Raw genomic sequence first — 14,563 nt, forward strand, 5'->3', positions numbered from 1 at the left:
AATTGTATTGTTGGTAGCCTTAAATTTTAAGTCTGTTTCTTATTTACATAAATAATAATATATTTAATTTAATTTTATAAAGCACATTAAGTTTTTTAATATTTTTATTATTAAAATTTATTGAAAATTTAAAATTATTAAAATTATAAAAGATCTTTAAATTATCTATTTTTTTATTTAATGAAAATATTATAAAATGAACTAATTCAATAGTCTATGAAAAGACCAAAATTCCCTACAATTTCTATTCGATAGTTCCGTAATTTATGAAATCTGTGAACATCGTATTTTAAATATGAGCGATCCTGGATTCACCGATATGTTAACCTCGGATTCTTCTCGAGTATCAGGAGATACTGGCTTTAGTGAATTATTACGATCAGCGGAAAGATTATCTGCTGCTATAGAAGGCAATGAAGAACTTCCTCAAGTTGAAAGAAATCTTCGTCAAATTTTAGAAGCTTCCAATGAACTTTGGTCTCGTGTCACGCAAACCGGCACTCAAGATAATCAAAGACAAGCGTAAGAAAATTCATATATTTTTTATATACGAAATATTTAACTAATTTTTAATTGTATGATTTTAATTTTATACTTATAATAAGAAATTTATTTTCAATTTATATTATGTTCAATGTATTTGATTGCATAACCTAAAAACTTTAGAAATTTTTGGCGCCAAAACATTTTATTTAACTATTAATGTTTTTTATAATAATTAATATTTAAAATAAAATAAATTAATTTGTAACTTATACAAAGATAAAATTTATTTCAATAATATTTTTTAAATTCATTTGATATTAAGAGGAATAATATTTTATTAATTTTAGGTATCTTTTATTTGGTTCACATGGTGTTGATTTACCTCAGATTTCACAAAAATTAAGTTCACTTAGTGCAAGACGTACTTTTGAACCTTTAGATCCTATTGCAGATACAGATATAGTTAGTTACCTTAAAAATGAAAAAGAAAATGCTATTTTATCAATCATTGAACAAGTACATAAAGATGTAAGATTTTATTATATGTAATATTTATACAAACAATATTTTTTGAAATATATGTATCTCTATATATAATGAAATATATATCAACTTTTATATAATTTTATTTTAGACATTTGAGCTTACAAGAATTCAACAAATGGAACATATGTTGGGTGAATGGAAACAAATGCGGTTTGAGATAATGAATGCTATGACAGCTCCATCTGGAGAACTTGTAGATTTACGTGGTACTCCACAACGTACTAAATTAACTGGTTCCATGATTAAAGGACTATCCAGTGTAGAAGTAGCTTATGTGAAAGAATTACAAAAATATAATGATTGTGTTCTTAAAGGGCTGAAACAAAATTTATTTGAAGCATTTCGTATAGCAGCAGAGTCATTTAATGACACAAAGATTGTGGATCTTTGGAAAATGGTTATTGAATGTGTAAATAATATTCAACCAGTCCCTAGAGAAGATCAAATCAAATCAAGAAGTACACCTATTGTTGAACAAGAGATTGTATTACATGCAAGAAAATATTTAGAAAATAGATATGAAAAATTTATGAACTCTGTTATTCGTGAAAACTCAACCCAAGCTCAACGAGGTGGTACTCCAGGCATTGTTCCATTAGTTAAAAGTTTTGTTACTGTTAAAGTACAAAATCTGAAGGATTTAATGGTTGAAAACATACCATTGTGGCCTTTAGTCTATTATTCTATGAGAGTTGGTGATTATAAAGCAGCATTACATTTTCTTAGTCAATGCAAGACAGATTTTTCAGAATTTAGAATTGCATTAGAAGAAGCTTGTTGTGATCCCTCAAGACGTCTTAGCAGTTCTGCAGAATCAAATTTAAAGTTGCAGTATAGAAAACATGTGAGATCAGTTACTGATCCATATAAAAAAGCTGCATATTGTGCATTAGTTCCTTGTGAACCTGATGACTTGCATCCTGATGTAATTTGTACAGCTGATGATTATTTGTGGTTAAAACTGTGTCAAGTTAGAGATCACTCAGATGCAGAAAATAAATTGACTTTAGATTATTTACAAACTACTATATCAGAAATATATGGAGAATCATATTATCATGCACATGAACAACCATTTGTGTATTTTTCAATGTTATTTTTAACTGGTCAGTTTGAAGCTGCAATTGAATTTTTGGCAAGAGGTGCAGGAGCAAGACACTTACCGCATGCTGTACATTTAGCAGCTGCTATGCATGAACAAAACTTATTAGGAGTTAGTCAAAGTGTTTTAGCTCCTTTATTAAGTGTTGATCCTGCTGACAAACCTCCTGCTAAAAGATTAAATTTTGCCAGATTAATATTATTGTATGTTAAACGATTTGATTCTACAGATCCAGAAGAATGCTTACATTATCTATTTTTATTAAGGTTTGTATAAAAAATGAAATAACTATTAATATTTTAAAAATTCCATTTTAAGACTAGATTATTTTTTAGGTCTATGAGAGATCCATATGATCGTAATATGTTTGCAGTATCAACTGCAGAAATGGTGGTTGATGCTTCACCAACAGTCAGAGCCCAATTAGTTGGAAAGATAGAAAAAGATCGTTGGATTCCAGGAATTTTAGATAGATTTCAAATTAATGTAGAAGATGTTGTTAATATAAGTGCAGATACATTATACAGGAAAGGTCTTTTAGAAGATGCAGTAATAATGTACGATCTTGCTGGTAATCATGAGAAAGTTCTTAGTTTAATGTGCACGCTTTTAGCACAAGTTGTTAATCAAAGGGCTTCTCCAGGGTCGTTTAGATCTCGATTGCAAGTAACTGCTACTGAAATAAGTACAAGGTAACATTAAAAATTATAATATCATTATTATTAGTAAATATTATGATTAGGAAATTATTAATTTTTATTTTTTTAGATATCAAAACATTGAAATACAAGCACCTTCTGAATTAGTATCTGCATTTTATACATTAAGACATTTAATGGTATTCTTTGATCAATTTTATAATGAACAATATCAAAGTGCGCTTAGGGTAAGTTATCCAGGATTATATATAAATATTCAATTCAATTAAATACATAATTATTAATTTACAGACTATTGCGGAATCGAAGTTGTTACCATTACATATAAAAGAAGTCGATGAAAGAGTAAACGCATTACGACGTGTTCCAGCTGAAGTAACTGGTACATTAGCTGATGTTCTTTTGGCTACAATGACAATACTTTATCGTCAATATCAGAAATTACGATCGATGGAACCAGGTGATGAAGAAGCGAGAAAACAACAACTTCTTGATCTTCGAGAACAAGCGCGAGCTTTAACTAGTTTCGCTGGAATACTTCCGTATCGTATGCCAAATGAAACAAATAGTAAACTTGTACAAATGGAAATTCTTATGTGCTGAATTAAAAAATATGTTATATTTTTTATTTTATTTTCAATATAATATTTTAAGTGATACAAGAAATATATCTGTGTAAATTCATAAAACAAACCAATCAATATATTAACAATTCCTCAATTTTTTATAATATTATTAATATAATGTACATATTTTTTTGTACTTTTATAAGTTAAACATAAATTAAACAGAATAAATAGTGATTTTAAAAAGTTAATTAAGTATAAAAAAATAGAAATTAATGAATATTTGTTCTAATTTATTTAAAAATATATTTGTTTTATTAATGAAATTTTTTATCTAAAAGATTCCTTGTCATTTATATCAGAAGGTTTAAAGGATGTAACGAATATTCCACTACTAAGATCTTCGACTTTTCCTTCTTTTACCTGAAAATTATTTGTCATTATTATTTGATATTATTATTCATCTTTATGTATTAATATTACTTACAGCTCTATAATCAAGAAACATTTCTTTGAAGGCCATAAAATTTGTGAATGTTGATAATACTTCAAAAACTTCACCTTCCAATTCATTTTGTTTATTACTTAATTATTTAAAAGAAAATAATTACGTATATTTTAGATTAATTGCAATAATTACTTTAGATATTGTAAATCAAAATTGCATACTTACTTTAAATATTTTAAAAATGTATCTAGATTAAAATGTGGTACAGTTCTTTGTAAATAATTAATAATGTAATTTTCCACAGTTTTATTCTATAAAAGTTATAAATATATGTATAAAAAAATTAATATTTGTGTATATATAAAAAAATTATATACACTCACATATTCATTAAATATATTTGTATAAATCAATTTATTTTCTTCTATAGGTTCAAAAACATTCCAATATTCATCCAAAAATTTTTGTCGAATAGCATTAAATTCATCTTCTAAAAACAAATTTCTTATCAGAAATTGAATCTTTCATTATTTTAATTCCTTTATACATACCTATTAAAATATCTTCAATGTGTCCAATAATTTCATCAAAAAGATTATCTTCTACACTTTTAGAATTCTGTTCCATTTTTTCGTCGACATTTATTAAAATAGAATTATCTATTAAATAATATTATTAAAAGTTTATTATGTGACAGTTATATGTTATGTTTACATATATATCTAAATATTAATTATTTTTAATACTTTTAAAAATATTATTATATTTATAAGATAAAGATATGTTTAATTGTCTGATAAAATAATATAAACAAACCCATTGTTTCTTCAGACAATTAATTTCAATTGTTTAAAAAAGTAAGACTATTTATTTTTATGTTAAAATGAACTTATTATTTATCAAATACTGTCAATATAATCGATAGGTTAGTAAGTATTGAAAACGAGAATCGAACAGATTATTAATCAACCAATCAGATTTATTAACGTTGTAGTTCAAATTTTTTGACAGTTAACTTAACATGTCTATAATTGAAGATGTATCTGTGATTTTTAAAAGAAATATTTTTCTATTGTTTAATATTAAATTGCAATATATTTAATAAGTTAAAAATATTTAGAAATATAAGTAGATTTTTGATTTGTTTAAAAAGAGTAAGTAACTGACTTATATTCTTCAATCATATTTTTACACTTTTGTTTTTAATATTATTGAATTTTTAGAGTTAAAATATTATAATTAATAAAACTTTGTTTATGAACTATTAATATATTTATAAATTTTCTTTTTGAACATTTAAATGATTTAAAAAATGTAAAATGAAAATTTTAATAATATAAATAAATAATATTATTAATAAAGTTTTTTATTACAAAAAAAAATTCGTAATTAATAAGAATTTATAACATTTGATAATATTTGATAATAATAAATTTGATTAATTTTTTTCAGGATTTTTCATTTAAAAGAAAATATATACTTATATATAAAATGGAAATATATACCTTTGACAAGAGTTTACAAGAAAGACTAGTTGAATTAACTGAAATTTTATCTAGCAGAGAAATTGTACCTGCATCACGAATTCAGGCAGAATGGTCTTATCATATTGAGCTTGCATTAGAACCTATTGGTTGGCAAGCATTATGGAGAATACCACGTTTAATATGTGAAGATTTTCAAATTCATTATCCTACTATAGTAGTTGTAGAAGTTGAACAAGTTGATTTCTCAGATTTATCTGCATTGGTGAAAATTACTGCTGTTCAAGATGAAATTCAATTACCTGACAAATATGATGTACCACTCATTGACCTTTATCCAACTCATAATCAACAAAATACTGCTTTAGATATGGTGGGTACTGCAACTTGCATTGATCAACTGAGATTCTTTTATAATTATTTATGGATGCCATGGGATTTGGACGATGATGATAACATTGATTGGGTGTCTGTACATTTGGAAACAAGAATTAGATTGTTTTTTGATATGAAAAGAGATATTATTAATAAAGAAACTAGTGATATAATTAGAGGTTTGGTAAGAGAAGGAAGAGAAATTCAACAAAAAATATCAAGATTAGAAGATACTATTTCTGATGGAGAAGAATCACATAGCGATATAGTAGATGGAGGGACAGCATGTCAATTGATGAAACTTCATTTTCGATTACAACAAATTAAAAGAGAAATGGAAGTTCTTGAAAATCCAGTTATGAGAGAAATACTTTTAATGAATCAGAGCTTATCCTTAAATAATGATAAATTGGAGAAAAAGGAAAATAAAGAAAAATGTAAGGAAGGTTATTTTGTATGGCTTGGTGGTACTCTAGAAGAAATGAAAGAAACTGTAAATGAAGTTCAAGCTTCTTTATCTACAGAATTATTTTTCAGGTAAGTTTATCAAGTATGGGAAACATTATATTATTTTTGATTTTGATGTTTTTCCTAGAATATCCGGCTCCCTATTGGAAACTTTACATACATGTGATGCAGGAGATATAATCATAGTTGGAAAGGGAATTCATCAAATAAAAGGTGCTGGTAATTTAGAAGATGGAGGTACCATTAAAGGAATTTGTAATTTAGAGCATACTATTCTTAATATGAAAGATATTGAATCTGCACCATCATTGCTTGATTTTTCTGGCAGTGAAGTAAATATATATTTATATATGTATATATGTTTGAAACTAATTTGTAATCAATTATAATCATATTTTTAAAATATAGAATATATTTATAGGTTTTATTAGAAAATATTACCGTAGATGTGGGTGATCTTAGAGCAGCTGTAATAGTAAGAGCTGGAATTACAAAAATAGTTAATTGCAAAATATGTGCTTTAAATCAAAGCATGGTAAAATTAGGAATTGTAGTGTTACCAAATGCAAAACTAATAATAGAAAATACAATTTTCGACAGTCTTGGAACAGGTTTAGTCATTTATAGTACTGCAGAAGTATTTATGAATAATTGCAATTTTAAAAATTGCGCAGAGGGTATACAAGTATGTTTTTTTTATTTGAATTAAGTTCATTATATGTTTATAAAATGATGTAACAATATTATCAATAATATAATGCATATATTATTTTTAGCTTTATGACGATGGAAAATTAATAGCAAAGAATTGTTTTTTGACACATTTAAAAGAATATGCTATTCGATTGGAAACCCAAAAATATTTAAATGATTTAAAACGCAAATCTGGTGGCTGTGAATTATTAGAAAATATATCTGAAATTTCTCTTCATGAATGTAAATTTGAGGGTAATGGCAAAGGAGATGTCATATTAAAATTAGGCATGCCATTTGTTTTAAAAAAACAAGATGAACCTATGAATATGGAATCTTAAAGTAATTAATTTTATTTTGAATGAATTTTTATTTTTTCATTAAAAGTGCATGTAATTCATGTAATGTAATAGAAATATAAGAATTTTGTATTTTTTTTATATGAACCTATATACTTAGAAGTTATGGGAGATATAATTTTTATAAAGAATTATTATTTCTTTTTCTTTTTTCTTTTTTTTTTTCATAATTAACAAAATATTTATATATATAAATATACTTTTAATTTTTTTTTTTTGCAATTTATAAATGTCACTTAGATAAGGGCGGGAATTTTTGAATTTTCAGTTGCTTTACTAGTCATACATGCCGTCGTTAGATGGCAGCACTATTTTAAATTGTTCACGTTTGTGGTGTGTTCCTATATTTTAAAATCTTGTGTTTTAGTGTAAATACGATTTTTTGATGTATATATCGAACTTTATTAAGATAATATCTTCCACTTTGAAGAATTCTATCGTAAGTTTTTTATTATTTAATTTAATTTAATTACTTCTTTTTGCAAATAACTCGAACTTGCCTCCTAACCTAAACGCGTTACTTCAATATTTTTTTTTTTAGTATTTCTGTCAGTAACATCATCGTTTAACATTTTATTCTGTTTTGCATAACATTTCTATCAATAATATCAATTAGAAACACAAGCGATTTTAAGTATTTCGTGATACGAGTTAAATACATATCTAACCTGTCACAGGTTAGTATGGAAACAACATCAATATGTGTATGTACATATAAACTATGCATATTATAACTAATTAAGATAATGCAATTTTTTAATCAATTCGATGATTTTATTTATATAAAATAGATAATAAAATCATCAATCAAAAAAAACATATCGTTTGAATTAGTTACGAATAGCGTATATTCTGTATATATAAAAAATGTACATATGTATATGGGAAAAGATAGTACTTGCACGTGTATCTTAAATTGGCATGACATAAGTGATAATTCGTTAGATTTTATTCGTTCGTATTTATAAATGAACTCACAAATACTTATATACTTGGCAATGTAATAATATCATATGAATGAAATAGAACGATTTAAACTCACCACACTTTCGACGAATGAATGAAAATTCTTTCGTTAATGATATCATTTATCTTTTTTCCAGTAACTATGGTGGTTTTTGATTTTTTAAACGTCATATAGTCAAATAATTTTATTCATAAAAATATGTAAATAAATTATTATCATATAAAATTTAGTGTGTCCATAATCTATTGAAGAATATAAAAGAATATAAAAGATTCAAATTTATTAATGAAAATAAATTTATCTTTTCATTGCAGAATGTAATCAAAAGAATTAAGTTTCTCAACCAAATTTCAATTGAAGAAGTCAAAGATATGGTAGAAATGACCTGTATGCAACAGTTGACAGATCGACAGACACAGTTTGGTAATACGCGCAAATTAGATCTATCGGAATGCATCTTTGTGTTCAAGAGTTCACAATCGGATTACGAGGAACCATTGTCGGATGAGGAGGTAGGTCAAGTTTTTTTCTGTTACTTCTAAACAGGATTTTTTAAGGAATCGTTTTTAAGGAATCGCGTGTTGATTTTTTTTTACGATAAAAACGTGTTTATGCGATAATTGCATCCCTTTTATGAGACATTCCCACGATGTCTACGACCCGTTTACTTTCACCGTATATACGAAATCCACATTCCCTTCTCGTAGGAACCGTTCACGCGAATGCTGTGATTAAAAATTACAACATTGAAAGGCAAGCGAAAGGGAGAGGCCTCACGATGGCATACGTAGATCTTTTAGTTGCGTAGAATGTTAATGGCGAATCCAGCATTCCTCTTAGGTCACCGTAGAATTTTTTTCTTTTTGTTCACGTAATTTTATGATACGTTACGATACGATAGTGTTAATAACTCGACAACAGTTTAAATACGTATACGTATAGTTAACATTTCGAAAACCTTTCAGTTATACCGAATATTGTAGCGAAAAAAAATTTATGATTCCGCTTAAAAATTTAAATTCGATCATCGCAAGATTTTCAATCGATACGGTACAATTTTTATCTCGAAAATATTTTTTTTTTCACTATAAAGTAATTTCGATCTTTTTCTTTTTTTTTTTCCTCTCCCCTTCAACGCGCTTCGTGCCTCGAAAGAAAACGATAAAAAACAACGCGTAGGGAAAAGATGTAAACCTCCATATAACATATCCGCCGATGCTTTTAAGCACGAGTTATTTGCAGCTTCGTGTACGTCTCGGAACGACCGTTGTCGCATGCTCGTTCATCCCTTCTCACTTTTTTCCTCGCCTTTCGTTATTCCTTTTCTCCTCCACTCGTATCCTCGTTTCTTATTTTTCTGGGCAGCTCGTCGCCACGTGCGCCCGTTTACACACCGCATATTTCACTCATCGTTTTCGTCCCGCGTTATTTCTAATTTCGTTATTGTTCTCCCTCTTCATCCTCATATTCGTCAACTCGATCCCTTCTCTTTCGCTCGAATGATTTTATCGTCTTCCCCATTGTACCGTTTTATAAACGGCCAATAATTCTTCCTCCCCTCCTGTTTACGCGTTTTCCTCTTTTTTTTTTTTAAAGCTCATTCAGTCGTTCCAGTTCTTGTTTTCAAATCGCTTCTTTCTTTTTCCCTCCCCTCTCTCTCTCTCTCTCTCTCTCTTTTTCTCCTTTCCGTCCAAAGTTAATCTCCTCGCCGCGTTCCCTGATTTATTTACCGCCTCCGATCTCTCTTACTCGTCGTTTTTAATTCACTCGCCGCTTTCCCTTTCGCCCGTTCTTCCCATTCATACCATTCATTCAACGTTCTGTGCCTTTTCGTTTAATAGTTATTCGACCCGCTTTTGCTCCCCCCTTTTTCCTTCTTTCCCTTTTTTCAATATCCCAAGTGTCGTCGGACTTAATACACCGCTCCCCTTTGCATTAAATTAAACGTTTTCCATAATGGCGATCGTACTCGTCCAGACAAGTTTTTTTTATCGTTTTTTCGTCTCGGACACGCTTTATTGTTTGCTTTATCATGAAAATTGCGTGTCCCTCCCTCTCTCTCTCTCTTTTTCTCTTTAGAGAAAGGACGCTATTGAAGAATATAATAAACTTTTTCCCTTTTAAATCCTCCACGTTCCTTTTAGCCATTTTCCATCCCTCCTTCTCTCTCTCTCCGTCGAGATACGCGTCTTCACTCGCACTTCTTTCCTTCTTGCTCGCTACATTACGGACGAACAGGTTATATTCTCGATGTGCGGCGAGCGCACATGTGTCCATTGTGTCTCTTCCGCCGCGTTTTATCTTGGCGCTACTGGGTGGCGCTTTTTATTGTTGCATTCTCATTTATCATATTTAACTGTCTACGATATAAGTCGTTCTCTCTCTCTCTCTCTCTCTCTCAACTTATTGTACCACCTCGATCCTCTTGCCTTTTCACTCTCTCTTTACTCAAATATTCAAAGCTCTACGGTTCGAGATTAAGCAGATTAGTACCATTTGCGGATCATCTCGTGGAAAAATTTGTATTTCTCTAGATCGAGCTGTCAATATTTCCGGATTATTCTCGTCTCGCTCTCCCCCCACCCTCGTTCGAGACGTTTTCGGCCCGATATTTTCTAAACCTATTAAAACGGAAACGGGCGCTCGTTGCCAACATTAGTAATGGATAAACGGAATCGCCGGCTCCCTATATCTCTCTTATTTTACCGGCGAGCTAAAACGTATCGTTTATTCCCCGGAATAACGTGCCATTAATCCAGACACTTTTGCATGCCCGTTTCTTGCACGCCACTTACGCGAAACCCGCCGCTCCTTCATTCGACTAAATATATCCATAAGGCTCGTCCGGGTTTCGCGTCTGTCACGCGCCCGCTCTGATAAACCGCCTCGCCTAACCCCTCGTCGAGAAGAGGATAGAACACGAGATTGCTCGCATCGAGCGGGAAAAATTTAACTTCCCATTGTAATTCCTCTCCTCTCGATTATTTTAGAAAAGAACATAAGTTTTTGGTTATTTTACAGCACGCGCGGGAAACTTACGAACTTGCTTTTTTTTTTTGGAACGAATCTAGGATATTTCTAGCTGTGATAAAACAATGCGGAGGCATAACTCGCAGGCCGCGAGGACGATGCGAGCCTTGACCTCGGCTTTATGATTTAACTTCGCACGACAACAAGATTATCGAAACATTTTCCCATTCGACAAGAGGGGAAAATGGCGTGGAAAATCGCGGACAATTCGAACCGCCGGTTTCTCTTCTCTTAGCTTAGGGTCAGCTAAATATATTTGCGCACGCGTTAAAAATACACTTATTAGCCCGTTCTCCCCGCCTCTCTAGAATACATTCAAGAGGGGGAGGATTTATCTCGCTTCGATTTTCAACAGATTCGACATATATATATATATATAAATCATTCGGTTGGGCGGCCTCCAGTTTTCTTTCCCCTTCGTCCAATGATTGAGCCCACGACGTATCGTCGAAAGATAAATCAATGGAGTAGAATGACGACGCCAGCGACGAGAATGTGGCGGAAGGGGGAGGAAGAACAAGGCCTAGACAGCTCCAGCTGCGGCTTATTTCGAGAGCTGTGCACCGCGCCGTGAACTGCATAGACAGGGGGCGCATTCTTGTCGCCTCTACCGTACGAGAAATAGAAATATATATCCACACACCGGTGTGTTGGAAGCTCGAGGAAATAGATTATTTATTGGTCCATAAAGTTCGTCTTGTATTTCGGTTTGTTGCAGCCTCGCGGTAAATAAGACAGTTTTATCGCTCCATACAACGTGAAACATTGTTGAATAACGTTACGCCCGATCAGATCACAATTTTTAATCAATCGTCGAGGTCTCGTTGGTGGTTGGTAGTTTCGAAATTCGAGCGGATTTATATAGGTATTATAATAGGGGTCTTCGCGTCGAGGAGCAAGGACTCTTACGGCATTCGAGTAAGGAGCATTCCTTGGCGAAAGATACGAAGACCCCGATCTTTCTTCTCTCCCTCCTTCCAAGATCACGCGTGACTGTAGATTTTTGCAAAATATGCAATTCAACCGAGGAAAAAATTTCTTTCAATTTTCTCGCACGCATCTGTCTCCTCGAAATCGAGTCGATTTAGGCTAGGTTGAAAAAGCGATGATTGGAAAATTGTCCAGGCGTCCTTATCGACATTCTCCCGGCCACAATGGCGTTTTAATCTGTGCCGAAATTCTTACACGCTCCATCTTTTCTGAGATATTCTTACTTTATTCCATATAAAAGTCCAGTTCAATCATGTTTCAAATTTTAAAATGGGACGATTCATTGTATCCAAAGTATAGATCTGCTTCGATTTTTCCTCCTCCCTTTCACTTACAATCATACAAATTTATAGCTCGTCTCGAAAACTTGGATTTTCACTACCCAACATTTCGAAAGTAGTAATCGGTCAAATTTCACGGATACGATAATATATACATGTAATACGATAATAATAACCAAGAAATATTCGTTCGTTCGACGTTTGCACGAAATAAATCAGTTCATCGTGTATCATCGATGGCTCGTTTAACGCCAAGTCGGATTACGATCCTTTTAACTAGCCTACGTCTCCATACACACGTTAGAAAACTCTTGTTACTCTTCGATTGGTAACACATCTTAAATATAAATTGAAAACCTGTCAATCGAGAAAAAAAGGAATAAGGGCCTCGTCGAGACCTGGTACACGATTAACCCTTGATTTATTTTCCACTTTTCTTCCCATGAATAATTCACACGCGCGCAATTAATTATTCGCTAACTAATTCAAAAATAGAAATCGTAAAACGGGGAGCAGAGGAGGAGGGTGCGATGTTAAACTTAATCGAGCCTTTCGACCTTGCCTTTCTCTCGAGTTTATCAACCGGGCGGAGAATGATCTTTCGATTCCCTTTTTCGATTCGAGAGAAACTTTTTTCTCCGTCTCGGGAGGATTTTATTTTTTTCTCCTCTTTTACGTCAAATCGAGCGAGAGTTTCGAGTTTCAATTTGAAAACGAGAGGAAGGAAGGATTCCCTCTTGGGAAAATTGGTCGTGGAGATTGTTGGGCCACGATCGTTGGGCCACAAATTAGTCCCTGGAGGAGAAATTAGCGGCGGAACAACACAGCGATGAAAAGATTCACATTCAGCGGCGAGGAGGATCGTTAATTTCTTCTGCAGGTGCAAATTTTTATTCACCCCTTTCTCCTGTCTTTCTCTTCTTCTTTTAATTAAACTGTCGTATCACGTCCGATCTTTTCACGATCTTACGACCTCTCTTTTTTTTTAACGAAATTTGATAAGAATACATTCGAGTAACGTTAATGGATATTATATCACGTAGGGGTTGGAATAAAATCCGGTTGGTGGGCAATAAATGGCGTCTGTTCCGGACGAATACAGAAGCTTGAAAAAAAAAAAAAAGGGAGAGAGAGTCGTGGACCATTTCCCGTGGACATCGAAACGATTCGTCCATTTGCAATACGCGTTTCCACCCGAATCGATCACCACCTCCTGTCGCGACCTCCTCCTTGAATCGAAACTCGATCCTTACTCGATTATCTCGTATCGTGTATGTATAATTCGTCGAATAATTTCTCTTTGTTCGTTTTATTTTAAATCGAACGATACGTTTGAGAGAGGGGGTTGGAAGATTTGGAAGCGATAGGCTGAGGACAAAATTAAGCTCCATCCCAGAACTCTTTCAACCGTAGACGATGAATATCTCGAGTAATTTGGCAACAAGTCGGCTGCCTCGATGGCTATATTGCGTAAGACTTGACGAACGTAAACATAATTTACGAGCCAGGCTAACGTCACTGTATCTATGTACTTTCTTGAGGGGGATCCTAATTCTTTTCATCAGATTATTTTTAGCATAATATAAATAACGCAAGGACACGATTATTTTTCATTACCTACGTTAAATCTCCCCGACAGATATATTTCTTTACGTTACTGCCTCGTTAACGTTTCCATACAATGTACCGAAAAATTTAATTTCTCAGCCACGAGAATTCTCTAGCAATATACACGTCGAGAATCTTTTCTTCCTCCTCCTCCTCTTCTTTCTTCGGATCTTTAGAATATCACGATAGAATATCTTTAGAAGAGCACGATTGTCTCTCCCTCTCCTCTCCTCTCCTCTCGCCGTACGCGAAGAATCACGGGATTAAAAATAACGAGTTGTGTGAATCGTTTCACGCGGACCTGTCGATTCACGGGTACGAAAAGCGATGGAACCGTGGGCATAAAATAGACCGCAGGGTGGTACCTTTTGTCGGCCGGTGCGACGTAATGTGTCGGTTTATAATTATCACCCTAGACGCAACGCAACCGGCTCGAACTTTAGACGCCTCTCCGTACACAGTTGCGAATAATTCGCGCGCTGCGACAGGATAAATCGTCTT

At 32.1% G+C, this 14,563-nt stretch overlaps 4 protein-coding genes across 11 annotated transcripts in view; 3 read left to right on the forward strand and 1 right to left on the reverse strand.

The window, feature by feature from the left end:
- Nucleotides 1-265: 265 nt before the first annotated feature.
- LOC100867958 (nuclear pore complex protein Nup93) lies at nt 266-4,220 on the forward strand. Its single transcript, XM_003691847.3, has 6 exons — nt 266-522; nt 834-1,014; nt 1,121-2,400; nt 2,470-2,826; nt 2,903-3,020; nt 3,085-4,220. Exons 1-6 carry the CDS (start codon nt 296-298, stop codon nt 3,394-3,396), a joined length of 2,475 nt encoding a protein of 824 aa, XP_003691895.1. The 5' UTR covers nt 266-295; the 3' UTR covers nt 3,397-4,220.
- LOC105734929 (ADP-ribosylation factor-like protein 2-binding protein) lies at nt 3,391-5,478 on the reverse strand. Of its 5 annotated transcripts, none has more exons than XM_086915717.1 (6): nt 5,313-5,478; nt 4,359-4,466; nt 4,191-4,297; nt 4,033-4,118; nt 3,847-3,943; nt 3,391-3,782 (listed from the first exon to the last, which is right to left on the reverse strand). In XM_086915717.1, exons 2-6 carry the CDS (start codon nt 4,432-4,434, stop codon nt 3,690-3,692), a joined length of 459 nt encoding a protein of 152 aa, XP_086771843.1. In that variant the 5' UTR covers nt 4,435-4,466; nt 5,313-5,478; the 3' UTR covers nt 3,391-3,689. The 5 variants fall into 5 exon arrangements, with proteins under 5 accessions (XP_086771843.1, XP_012339557.1, XP_086771841.1 ...); XM_012484103.3 differs by lacking the exon at nt 5,313-5,478 and adding an exon at nt 4,624-4,798; XM_086915715.1 differs by lacking the exon at nt 5,313-5,478 and adding an exon at nt 4,624-4,762 and having other exon boundaries at nt 4,191-4,294.
- On the forward strand, nt 4,759-8,604 carry nesd (SHC binding and spindle associated nessun dorma). 3 transcript variants are annotated; one of them, XM_086915709.1, is made up of 6 exons: nt 4,959-5,121; nt 5,260-6,203; nt 6,262-6,466; nt 6,556-6,819; nt 6,911-7,169; nt 8,468-8,604. In XM_086915709.1, the coding sequence occupies exons 2-5, from the start codon at nt 5,299-5,301 to the stop codon at nt 7,166-7,168; spliced, it is 1,632 nt and encodes a 543-aa protein (XP_086771835.1). In that variant the 5' UTR covers nt 4,959-5,121; nt 5,260-5,298; the 3' UTR covers nt 7,169; nt 8,468-8,604. The 3 variants fall into 3 exon arrangements, with proteins under 3 accessions (XP_003691966.3, XP_086771835.1, XP_086771834.1); XM_003691918.4 differs by lacking the exon at nt 8,468-8,604 and having other exon boundaries at nt 4,759-4,961; nt 6,911-7,264; XM_086915708.1 differs by lacking the exon at nt 8,468-8,604 and having other exon boundaries at nt 6,911-7,264.
- LOC100866559 (pseudouridylate synthase RPUSD2) overlaps nt 7,481-14,563 on the forward strand; it is a 131,242-nt gene continuing 124,159 nt past the window's right edge. The window contains exons 1-2 of one of the 2 annotated variants that reach the window (XM_086915705.1): nt 7,481-7,625; nt 8,468-8,665. In XM_086915705.1, the coding sequence (XP_086771831.1) occupies nt 7,572-7,625; nt 8,468-8,665 (252 nt within the window). In that variant the 5' untranslated portion in view covers nt 7,481-7,571. Of the gene's footprint in view, nt 7,626-8,467; nt 8,666-14,563 lie in introns of those variants that run through there. The other variant, XM_086915707.1, reaches the window with a different exon arrangement.

Source organism: Apis florea, unplaced genomic scaffold (genome assembly GCF_048593485.1).
Source record: "Apis florea isolate Af1SG1 unplaced genomic scaffold, ASM4859348v1 contig_3793_pilon, whole genome shotgun sequence".
Classification (NCBI taxonomy): Eukaryota; Metazoa; Arthropoda; class Insecta; order Hymenoptera; family Apidae; genus Apis; species Apis florea.

Bases quoted from the DNA above. Each gene is read 5' to 3' on its own strand.
- nesd (XM_003691918.4), top strand. From the start codon at position 5,299: ATGGAAATATATACCTTTGACAAGAGTTTACAAGAAAGACTAGTTGAA. The intron at 6,204-6,261 runs GTAAGTTTATCA...TGTTTTTCCTAG, and splicing joins TCTACAGAATTATTTTTCAG to AATATCCGGCTCCCTATTGG. The intron at 6,467-6,555 runs GTAAATATATAT...ATATATTTATAG, and splicing joins TTGATTTTTCTGGCAGTGAA to GTTTTATTAGAAAATATTAC.
- LOC100867958 (XM_003691847.3), top strand. From the start codon at position 296: ATGAGCGATCCTGGATTCACCGATATGTTAACCTCGGATTCTTCTCGA. The intron at 523-833 runs GTAAGAAAATTC...TATTAATTTTAG, and splicing joins CAAGATAATCAAAGACAAGC to GTATCTTTTATTTGGTTCAC. The intron at 1,015-1,120 runs GTAAGATTTTAT...ATTTTATTTTAG, and splicing joins TTGAACAAGTACATAAAGAT to ACATTTGAGCTTACAAGAAT.
- LOC105734929 (XM_012484103.3), bottom strand. The intron at 4,298-4,358 runs GTATGTATAAAG...ATTTGTTTTTAG, and splicing joins CATTGAAGATATTTTAATAG to AAGATGAATTTAATGCTATT. The intron at 4,119-4,190 runs GTGAGTGTATAT...TAACTTTTATAG, and splicing joins CAAATATATTTAATGAATAT to AATAAAACTGTGGAAAATTA.